The following is a 12,436-nucleotide window of genomic DNA, read 5'->3' as shown; positions in this document are numbered from 1 at the left end:
ATGTAAAACTTAACGTTCATCGTTAGTTTAAACTCGATAAAGTATTTTTTTGAAGTGTTGAATAAAACTATTGTTTTATTTTTATTGTCGCGAACTGCGGCTTATTTATATAAAAACTTTAATCGTTTCTAAAAGTACTAACATCAAGCGTTAAATTGAGCTATATTTCATCTTGACACAATAAGTTTGATTGCGATACCAAGTGCCATAGGGTGTATTCAGAAAGAAAGCTTGAAACTTATAAGCAAGAAGCTTATATCCTCTAATACACTGGAGATTGCACTATGACCATTAACTTGAAACAAGAAACTATGACATTCAATGACGTCAGTCATGTTATTTGTCTCTTTCTGTCGAGTGACCACGCTGGTTTGTAAATTCAGGATTTTTCAAAATAGAAAAAACTAAAAATCATGGTCTATAAATAATAACGACATATATTTTTAACAGTATTTATATTATAATATTATGGTCATACTTTATAGGTAGGTACATACAATTTTAATTGGTATAGAATGATAGTTATAAATAACTTTTGGCTACAAAACTTGGATATGAACCGATATATAGCATTAACATCCTTTGTAAATAGAGGAAAGTTGTGTTTTGCATCAGATGCTGTTTACCAAATTGTTAGCTACTCAGATCTTCTTTTTAAACGCGTTGCTTCGACGGGTCAATTTCAAGCCAGAATCATCAAAGAAAAACTGTTTATAGCAGCCTTGCACAAATTTCAGCTAACTTTACAAAGTTTATTTTTCAAAAGGTATTTTTTTCTGGGTCGTAATCCTCAGTAACCTTGATGGGCACATATATTTCTTTTTATTTTACTTTTTGGAAAGCTGAAATACGTAAAACAAAAAAATATGAGGTAAGTTAAAAAAGTATAAATTTCAATGTAAAAACGAACAATCTTATAACTACATGTGAGTGCAATACCGATGTCATGTGTTGTTTCATTACTAGTAACAATCTTTAAAATGGTGTTCTAAATTTTCATCATAATATTGTTATTACAATATATTCTCTTCGCTATCCATAAAAACTTGTCATCATGGTTACCTTACTTGTTAAATCTGTTTATTGAAAACTTGTTGAAAAATGATAAAGTATTAGGGAAATAACAAATTTAACATGACTGCTTACTAAAATGATGCTAAATTAGACAATTTTTGCCATTGAAATGATTCTAAACAGGTAAATGCAGGAGTATTGAGGAATATTGTAAATAACGTAAATATACACTTGCCTGTGAAATTCTATGCCAGAATTTGGTGTCCAAACACTTCTGCAATTTTGCACAATACAATGCATTCTTTATATTCGGAAAATATTCATTAAATAAGCAACAATATTAACTTAAATATTCGAAGCGACGCAATTTTTTTGACACACATGCCATATTGACAAAGTGAGAGTTGCTACAATTTTATTATGGTGACTACCCATAATCAGGGAGTATCGCTTTTTAATAATTGGTTCAGATACTTAGTTTATTTAGCATAAATAATAATTGTCTCATCCAACAATGCTTCTGAATGACGTTGTTGGCAATTTATCAACAAACTCATGTACAAAAACTAACCTTTTGCACAGAATATTACAGCATACATAGTAGCCTTGGGAAAACTTCGTATTAACAGTGGCAATACCAAGTTAGGTGTGAAAGTGATAAAAAACATGAACTGGGCAATATTTTCTTGTTACACGTCAATGTTCATACCGAAATCTCCAGTGTATTAGATATAAGCTAAGAGCAATTAACCTATAGAGTTCTTATATTAAGACAGAACAAAATACATATTTTCTAATCTACTTACTCTTAGTCAATAACAGCATAAGCCAGATTGAGATAGCGATAGAGTATCTGCACTGTCTTCAAACGTAGCGCGCCGGCAGTCAGTTTGTTTTCCAACCAGCTGGTGGGCTCAGTGCGTCAAGTGTTTTTAACGAAATATTTAGAAAATATAAAGTGTACAGTGTTTCTTTTTATTTGTCAGTGTGCTAAAATAACTATTGTATGTTTAGCAACCGGCTATCACTAGTCGAATGGGAGTTTTGCATAAAAACAATGTAAAAATATCTTTCCATCGGTAAGTGATTTTCAGCAAATTGATAAATATTTATGTTTTAAACCTATTTGAAGGTTTTATCAAGCGCTTTTTTGTAATTTTATGTTGTAACTGTAACATTTACCCACTTTATGGGGTTGTGGAATATAAAATAATGAAATAATTTTTAAAAAACGTCACAATAATATCACGTTTGGCATTTTGTTTACCACCGTAGTGTTGTAACACATCTAGCGTATATTATCGATTTATGACAAAAAATCGATTTCATATTAACGTTGATTTATTTATTTTGTTTCATAAATCAGATTTATATGTAGTTGTTGTTGCAAATAATAGATGTAAATTTTTTACCGCAGGAAAATAAAACATACCACGTGGTTGTTTTATTTGCCCTATGTGTTTTAGTTTTCGTTTGTTGTTTATTAATTTCTCTTTCAGATTATTAATAAATTCATTTTGTTTTAGATTTCCAGAGCTAAATAAAAAATGGGTATAAAACGTGAGACATGAGTTGATTGGACGCCGCCACAATTTGCAATATTGTGTTCACTGCATTTCGAGCCTACGTGTTATCAAGATGGATACTCTAGAAGAATTGTGCAATCTTACGCTTACGTTTTTTTTTTGTTCCTGTAGATAATAAATACATTTGATTAAAGAGAGTGAATTTTTATTTTGAAATTTTTTACACATAAGTTACCTACTTTAAATGTGTAACTATGTGAAAATTAAACGGTTGATTAAATGACAGTTCTCATAGATGAGAAACTACTATTGAAATACATACTTAATATACATGCGTTTTCAAAGAAAAACCCGCATAGTTCCCATTCCTGTTGGATTTACGGGATCAAAAGTAATTTTTCCAAATTTCATTGTAATCGGTTTAGTAGTATTCGCGTGAAAGAGTAACAAACATCCATCCTCACAAACTTTCGATTTATTAGTAGGATGTTAGGAAAATGTTTTCATTAAGACTGTCCTTTTATTAACTTGTTAAAATGCTGCATGATTCCTTCATGCTGACTGTGCCTTTCTCCTCACTCCTTTAACTTTATCATCATTTCCTTCTTTATTTTAAATTACATTTCAAGTTTTAAAATTTCTTTTATAATGTACTACTTTTCCGCCCGCGTTTTTAAAGAAAATCCTGCACAGTTCCCGTTCACGTGGGATTTCCGGGATAAAACCTAACCTATGTGTGTATGTACAAAATTTCATTGTAATCGGTTCCGCAGTGAAAGAGTAACATCCCTTCTCACATAATTTCGCATTTATTATATACCTAGGATTAAACAAATAATGTATTCAACTGAAATTAATTATAAGTTTTGTTTTTTTATTATTTATTATTTCACGAAACCGTAAATGCAAAATACATTCACGATTTTATCGATTGAAGCACATCCCATCACTATCACCTTCTATCTATCTAAATACGTACCTATAGTAAAAATGGTGCCATGCTAAGAGCAATTAACCTATAGAGTACTTGTATCGAGCGTATACAATTTACATATATTTGTTTCTCTCTATCTAAAGAAAACGTCGTATGAAAGAATGAGACAGCTATAGACAACAAGCTACGTTTCAACATAGTCATGGCACCATTTTTACTATAGGTACGTTTAGGTACGTATTTAGATAGATAGAAGGTGATAGTGATGGGATGTGCTTCAATCGATAAAATCGTGAATGTATTTTGCATTTACGGTTTCGTGAAATAATAAATAATAAAAAAAACAAAACTTATAATTAATTTCAGTTGAATACATTATTTGTTTAATCCTACGTATATAATAAATGCGAAATTATGTGAGAAGGGATGTTACTCTTTCACTGCGGAACCGATTACAATGAAATTTTGTACATACACACATAGGTTAGGTTTTATCCCGGAAATCCCACGTGAACGGGAACTGTGCAGGATTTTCTTTAAAAACGCGGGCGGAAAGTTAGTACATTATAAAAGAAATTTTAAAACTTGAAATGTAATTTAAAATAAAGAAGGAAATGATGATAAAGTTAAAGGAGTGAGGAGAAAGGCACAGTCAGCATGAAGGAATCATGCAGCATTTTAACAAGTTAATAAAAGGACAGTCTTAATGAAAACATTTTCCTAACATCCTACTAATAAATCGAAAGTTTGTGAGGATGGATGTTTGTTACTCTTTCACGCGAATACTACTAAACCGATTACAATGAAATTCGGAAAAATTACTTTTGATCCCGTAAATCCAACAGGAATGGGAACTATGCGGGTTTTTCTTTGAAAACGCATGTATATTAAGTATGTATTTCAATAGTAGTTTCTCATCTATGAGAACTGTCATTTAATCAACCGTTTAATTTTCACATAGTTACACATTTAAAGTAGGTAACTTATGTGTAAAAAATTTCAAAATAAAAATTTACTCTCTTTAATCAAATGTATTTATTATCTACAGGAACAAAAAAAAAACGTAAGCGTAAGATTGCACAATTCTTCTAGAGTATCCATCTCGATAACACGTAGGCTCGAAATGCAGTGAACACAATATTGCAAATTGTGGCGGCGTCCAATCAACTCATGTCTCACGTTTTATACCCATTTTTTATTTAGCTCTGGAAATCTAAAACAAAATGAATTTATTAATAATCTGAAAGAGAAATTAATAAACAACAAACGAAAACTAAAACACATAGGGCAAATAAAACAACCACATGGTATGTTTTATTTTCCTGCGGTAAAAAATTTACATCTATTATTTGCAACAACAACTACATATAAATCTGATTTATGAAACAAAATAAATAAATCAACGTTAATATGAAATAGATTTTTTGTCATAAATCGATAATATACGCTAGATGTGTTACAACACTACGGTGGTAAACAAAATGCCAAACGTGATATTATTGTGACGTTTTTTAAAAATTATTTCATTATTTTATATTCCACAATCCCATAAAGTGGGTAAATGTTACAGTTACAACATAAAATTACAAAAAAGCGCTTGATAAAACCTTCAAATAGGTTTAAAACATAAATATTTATCAATTTGCTGAAAATCACTTACCGATGGAAAGATATTTTTACATTGTTTTTATCCAAAACTCCCATTCGACTAGTGATAGCCGGTTGCTAAACATACAATAGTTATTTTAGCACACTGACAAATAAAAAGAAACACTGTACACTTTATATTTTCTAAATATTTCGTTAAAAACACTTGACGCACTGAGCCCACCAGCTGGTTGGAAAACAAACTGACTGCCGGCGCGCTACGTTTGAAGACAGTGAAGATACTCTATCGCTATCTCAATCTGGCTTATGCTGTTATTGACTAAGAGTAAGTAGATTAGAAAATATGTATTTTGTTCTGTCTTAATATAAGAACTCTATAGGTTAATTGCTCTTAGGTGCCATGACTATGTTGAAACGTAGCTTGTTGTCTATAGCTGTCTCATTCTTTCATACGACGTTTTCTTTAGATAGAGAGAAACAAATATATGTAAATTGTATACGCTCGATACAAGTACTCTATAGGTTAATTGCTCTTAGGATATAAGCTTCTTGCTTATAAGCGCTTATCGGTGCTTGTCAATGCTGGTTTTGACAAGCTTGTCAATGCTGGTTTTGACAAGCTGGTTTGAGCATTGACAAGCGCCGATAAGCGCTTATAAGTTTCAAGCTTTCTTTCTGAATACGCCCATAGTCACTTGGGCAATCTCCTTTCCAATCGTTTTTTTTTAATTCACAAATTAACTACCGCCACACCCCGGACACTCCATACAAAATGATTGTTTTGACAGTCACACTGTAGAGACTGCAAATGTGTGTGTTAACGCTTTATGGTTGGCACATTTGTGACTAGCGTAAAAAAAATTCGCGTTTTTCTGATGAAATACATCCGTAAACAGCACAATATTTAACCATTTTCTACGAAAAACGATAATCACAAATCCAAAATAATAAAATTACTTTATGTCAATTTGATTAATGTTGTCAATCTTCGTTGCGTTTCGTCTGTGGTTTCGTCTAAGACGTCGTTGGTATCGTCCTTGCGGGGAAATGGGTACCACATGTCTGATCGTGCGGGGTGAGGTAAGTGTTTAATTTTGGCGGGAGGCGGAGAGTGTCCGTTCTGTAGCGTTTAGCTACTATTATGTATTCTGTGCTACCGCCAAAAATACGAACTGAAGAACTGAGAAACTATGTGTGTGTGAACGAATATGATATGAATATGATCGTGTCTATAATGTGTGTTTGATGTTTTTTTATATAAGTAGATATTTATAGTATTTTAGTTTAGAATATATAATTAGTGTTTCAATTACGTAAGACAGAACTAGAAAAATGTTATGAGGCTTTTGAAAGTCATTGGGAGTAAAAAATAAAACCAAATTTATTAATATATTTACTTTATTCAAGTATAAGTACATAAACTATACATATCATTATATGATAATAGTTTATTGTTTTTATTATAATATCTATTGTAACAACTTTGATCTACAGTAACATTATTTTCAATAGGCACCCGTTTTGTTTTTAACCACTCAAATTAATATTGTAATATACATTAATACAACTTAGATTTCACAAAAATAGCTATCAGAGACACAATATAAATCTTTGGTATTTCAGTGTATAAATTAATATAATTGAGATTACCATGAAATTCATAACTAAAACTACAGATTATTAAAATACTATACTTAAAACATAATACATAGTGCCGCATATTATGCAACAACCACATATGCGAACTATTACAATATTATATGGTCACAAAAATAATAAATAATATAAGCCGCGCAGATAGAGAATAGATCTGAAGATGGCGTCCGCTCGCATGCGTTCTCGCCACATCTCGCTGACTCTATTGCTGTCGAGTTTGATTGTTATTTGATTGTTACATATTTATTTTCCTTATATTTTTGTTACGAACTTTAAAAACAAAAAAAAAAACGATGTTAGAGAACTTAATTTGCCAATCGTAGCATAAGTACCCGTCGCCATCTTCAGATCTATTCTCTATCTGCGCGGGTTATACGTAATTTGTTTGATTTTGATTGAACAATTTGAAATTATTCCTACATACTAAGCGATTAACGATAATGATAATAAAATACCTATAGGTACTCAATAATTCTATAATTTGTTTCCATCTGTAATCGGTTCAAATATGCTCTCGCATATTAGGGCGGCCGTACACGGACCGCTTCAAGCGGTTGAGACCGACGGCTTGAAGCGGCGACTGCTCGGTGAACTATATTTTTCAAAGCTGAGTAGACAAAGATTGCAATTTTGCTAGTTGCTTATTAAATCTCATGTATAAAATTACAAGAGTAAATTATTTGGCCAATAAATTATTTACGTCTCAATTTTTATGTAATACTCCTTTATAATATTATAGTCTTCTTATTTTACTTATTTAATTTGCAAGCAATGTACAGTAAATTTAATTTTCCTCTTCATCATCTGAGTCAGCGTCCGAGACGTCAGTGTAGCAATCGTGTTCAATGGCGTTTACGTTCAAAAAATCCATTGCTTGAGGCCCTGAAAAATATAGTCTACATTAGTACAATATAAGAGTAATCCGTAACAGGTAAATATTATGTTGATAAATTTTTAAAGTATAGAAAAAATCGATCACGAGGCGAGATTCGAATCCGCGTCTTTCGCCATACCGAGCAACCTGACCCGAGTTTTCTGTTCTTCAAAAAGAATGTAAATATATTGTATGTATATGTTGTTGTATTTTTGTTGTATGCTGTATATATTGTATGAATGTAAATGCTTAAAAAATATGTATCATTTAAAAAGCATTTGAGTGCTACTAAACTAGATATCAAAACCTTATGTTTGTGAAATTTAAGGCTTGAAAAGGTATTTATTTAAAAACAAATAAGAAGAGAAGAAAATTTTCTATAAGGGTAAGTTTGTTTCAGATCATAATTTTCTTTAATAGGTATTTCATCAGCATTAGGGTGGTTGCAGAGCTTGACCGACCGTCAGTGCGTACCGTCGGTCCTGACGATACGCATCAACAATTGTATGACTATGACACTAATTGCGCATGACAATACGCGTGCGTATGGTCGGTCTAGCTATGAACGGTTTTATGAATTTCCTGTATGTTTAATTCAACGACATTAATTTATCAAATAGCTTCCATAGATATTATCACTTTAACTGTCGGGAATTTGTTGCTGGATATATTTATCGGATTCAATTTTGCTAATAAATAAATTGTATATAAGGACTGTTCTTGGATCTGTTCATAATATCTACTAGCTGCGCTCCGCGGTCTCACCCACGTGGCTCCTCTTAGCTTAATAATAATTATATACCTACCCTACAGCCTTCCTCGATGATTGGGCTATCCAACACTGAAATAATTTTTCAAATCGGACCAGTAGTTCCAGAGATTAGCGCGTTCAATCAAACAAACAAACTCTTCAGCTTTATAATATTAGTATAGATGACAAAGGATTTAATCACCTTCAGTATATACTACGCTGGCTCCAAAGTCCTGGACCGGTGTAGGTGTTATAGGACGGTCTACTTTAATAACAGCTGTCGCATTTTCTTCTTTCTCCCCTTCTTCTTCATCACTCTCTATTATTATTTCTATTTCTTCGCAATCCTCAACCTGGAAATATTATATTTCTAAATTGGATTATATTCTTACTTTCTCATATTTTTATACCTACAACGGATTTCTTATTGGTATCTACCTAACAAGGAATATACTACTCTCTACCGAGAGCTACCTAATCTTAAAGCTTAAGAAGAAGCCACAAATAATACCTCCCAAAGTTAAGTTAATTATGATCGTAGGTAAAATATCAATGATCATATATTATTACCTTGATAATTTTACCAAACGTGACACTTGAAAATATGATAATATAGATCATATAGCATATGATATATATAGCTATATAGCTTTTATATATAGCTTTTTTTCTTTCTTTCTTTCTTTCTTTCATGCATCTTAGGATTAATTTAGTTTATGCTTAAGTCTAGTAATTTTTGAGTTCGTTTAAAACAATAAAAAAATAAATATCTCCTCTTTAATAATAGTACCTGTCTATGTACAAAATAAGAATCTTTTTATTTTTATATGGTTGTTTATACATGAGAAACAAACCGGCAAATCAAAGGATTGTTGTTTATTTCTGAATTCTTGTCGGAGTTGAGCTGATGTCGGCGTGGCTGCCACTTTGCTATGACAGGGCGATGGAGTACCACGACTGCTGCAGCCTTCATTCACTTGATACCCTACTTCCAAGTTTAGCGCTAAATTCGGGTTTCCAGCAAACCTTCGTTTACGGAGTTGACAGCCGGATTCTTCTTCCATTGTGGGACTGAAATTTAATTGCGGTTTATACCTTAATTTGAGACGATTCCTTGACGATACTGTGATCGTGAGATAGTCAGAGTAAAATCGCTCTTACGATCTAGAAGAAGCTTTAGGTAGGACACATCTGAGCTGATCATCCTATCCCTAAAGGAAACGTGAATTAGATATTATTCAATGTATAGATAATATTATGTATCGCAGTTTATACCGCGTTAGTAAGGGCGCGTTTATATGACATGGAATGTTACCGCGCGCCGAAAGTACGGTGACCGCGCGGCGGCCGCGCGCTCAGCCACGTCACTGCGAACCCGGACCATTTCCAGTTGAACGTAAAGTTGAAATTAATTTGAGTAACTAACTGCGCGGTGGCCGCGCGGCCTCCACGCGATCGAGCGCGCAGCCACCGCGCGGCGGCCGCCGCGCAGTTAGTTACTCAAAGTTAATTTCAACTTTACGTCCTTGTTAATAAAACATAAATTTGCTATAACTGAACAGCCACCGCGCGGTCGCCGCGCGGCGGCCGCGCGGTGACCGCGCTCGTCGTCTAACTGTAGCCTAATGGGAGGACTCATAAAGCTTAATTTATTTCCTTTCATTAAGTGAATAAGGAAATAATTATTCTACAAATTATGATAGAGGTTTATAACTTTGCGCTAAATGCTTTTCAAAGCGGTCATTGTATTCAATCAATCGTCATTACGTCATCATTATCATTAACACACATTGCATGCATTTACACTCATAAAGAGATTTCACATTTTATTTTATACCTAGTTTTATTTTAATTATGATGATTAATTATGTGCTCATAAATTATTCGGAATCAGTACATATAGGAGAAATCATTTAAGAGGGCTTATTCAATTTAACGCAAGTCAAAATCTCCGCGATCTATTACGATAGATCGCGGCTTGCGCTATCCTTTTACTATGAACAGCAAAGGTCCACAGGAGAGCGCCGAGCAACATGTCCTCTCTCTGGAAAGGCTCGCTGCCGACTGATTTTAATCGGGTCGCGCGCAGTGTTTTATAGTACTTTAAAAAAAATTGTAGAAAAATAATAGAGGTACCTTAGTTGATTTTTTAAATTTTATCTTATAAGTAATACGTTCTTTTATTACAATATGTATAAATTATATTCAACTAAGTCAAATATCTTGGTGAAAATAATCATTTTGTCGACTATAATTTCTAAAAAAAATCACATTGTTCGGATTTTAATTTCGTAAGTTAGGAGTCCAAAATAAAAAAAATATTTTAACTAACTATTTTAATAAGGATTTTTGCAGTTAGTTAAAAAAAAATGTGTGTTAGATCTGTCAGCAATTTCAGATATTTTTAGCTTCGAAATTGACACTAAAAGTGAAATCAAGTAATCATCGGCTCAGTTATCTTCTTGGTATTCACAAATACTGTATTAATTGAAAAAAACTCTTAACTAACTATACAGGGTTACTTGTAAAACACCAGCAACCTCGCAGGACAAGATAGCTAACATCATAAGTAACAACATTTGTTCTACGACTTTTGGTAATTTGTTAGATTTTATTTTCATACAAAAATAAATATTCATTTAATTTTCCGTTGGAATATTATAAACTCTACGCGCATTCCAAAAATTACGTAAACAAGAAGCGAACGGGAGGGGGAAGGGGGCGTCGCGTCGTCCTTTCGATAATGAATAGAACATAGACTTACAAATGTTAGGAGAGTACAATAAAAGCTTAAAAAATCATTTAAAAATAATTTATTGCGTTATGCCAAAAGTCGTAGAACAAATGTTGTTACTTATGATGTTAGCTATCTTGTCCTGCGAGGTTGCCGGTGTTTTACAAATAACCCTGTATAGACAATAAAATTTCCTAAAATTATTAGTAATTCATATGTTTGTAAGATAAGTGGTTGAAGGACAATCTGGTTTGAAAAATCACATATTTGAGCCAAACAGCGCACGGACCGCGTACACGGCCTTAATATCAACTAGCTGTAGCTTTACGCCGCGCCAGCGGCTTCGCCTGCGTAGGCCAAGAAATTTAGTACTTACCAAAAGATGTTTCATGGCAGTAAAAAGTAGCCTATGTTATTCCGTAGCCTCCTAAATATCTACAGATACCGAAATAATAATATCATAAAATCGCTTCGTTTGACGAAAAATTAAGACAATTAATAAGTACACTTTCGCATATTAGTTAGTAACTATGTAGTTAATTTTCATCTATTTACCTTCTCTTAAACATATTTATATCCTCCATCGAGGTAGGTAGGTAGGTTAGGTTGGTACCTATGTGGTTGTAGGAATTTTGACAAAAAGGATTTCGATTTTGTTACAAAGTTTCTGTTGTTTTTTTTTATTTAATCAATAGTGCTTGAGGAAATTTGTAAAGGACATTTTGAATTTATTGTTTAATCTCGTTCATACTGGTTTAATTTGATTGTTTATTAATTTATAGTTAATTTATAATTTACACTATATATAACACATATCTCTCTACGTGGTAGACTGTAGAGTAGATAAGTTCATCAATAAAATAAGTAAAATAATATTATGAGATAAGATCGGACTTCAATTTTCAAAAATGTTATGCCAAAATATTATTAAAGATACACCCCACTTTCAGTATTCCTGAAATGAAAAACAAACAGTTTGAAATAAAAATCACCTCAACTACTTCGTGCACACACAAAAAAATATGAACACAATTCAGTAGAACAGTTCCAGTTAACAACAAAATTCACTAGGTAACTATATCACTCTGTAACCCACATTGGTCACGACTAGACCAAGGACTCAAACTCGACTCGCGAAGAAGCCTTAGGATTTAATCCTTAGCTTAGCACAAACTGCGAAACCTTTTGTGATGACATTGAATATATTTTAATGTTATTAATTTCGAATTATTATTATGATGTAGCAAACGCCAGAGAAGAATTTTATCGAAAACCAATTTTTAATTTTATCCAAGTGCGTATGATTGACTCTACAATACATTTTTTTAAATGCGATATA

General features: G+C 32.5%; 1 protein-coding gene across 3 annotated transcripts; it reads right to left on the bottom strand.

Moving 5' to 3' along the window:
* Positions 1 to 6,971: 6,971 nt before the first annotated feature.
* LOC123692195 lies at positions 6,972 to 12,226 on the bottom strand. Of its 3 annotated transcripts, none has more exons than XM_045636901.1 (4): positions 11,653 to 12,212; positions 9,218 to 9,434; positions 8,566 to 8,716; positions 6,972 to 7,620 (listed from the first exon to the last, which is right to left on the bottom strand). In XM_045636901.1, the coding sequence occupies exons 1-4, from the start codon at positions 11,679 to 11,681 to the stop codon at positions 7,523 to 7,525; spliced, it is 495 nt and encodes a 164-aa protein (XP_045492857.1). In that variant the 5' UTR covers positions 11,682 to 12,212; the 3' UTR covers positions 6,972 to 7,522. The 3 variants fall into 3 exon arrangements, with proteins under 3 accessions (XP_045492857.1, XP_045492870.1, XP_045492861.1); XM_045636914.1 differs by lacking the exon at positions 11,653 to 12,212 and adding an exon at positions 9,525 to 9,548; XM_045636905.1 differs by having other exon boundaries at positions 6,973 to 7,620; positions 12,090 to 12,226.
* Between the last annotated feature and the right edge of the window lie 210 nt (positions 12,227 to 12,436).

The sequence above is a fragment of the Colias croceus genome, chromosome 1 (assembly GCF_905220415.1).
Source record: "Colias croceus chromosome 1, ilColCroc2.1".
NCBI classification, from domain to species: domain Eukaryota; kingdom Metazoa; phylum Arthropoda; class Insecta; order Lepidoptera; family Pieridae; genus Colias; species Colias croceus.
The sequence above is the reverse complement of the archived record's forward strand: the minus strand, read 5'-3'. Positions and strand labels throughout refer to the sequence as shown.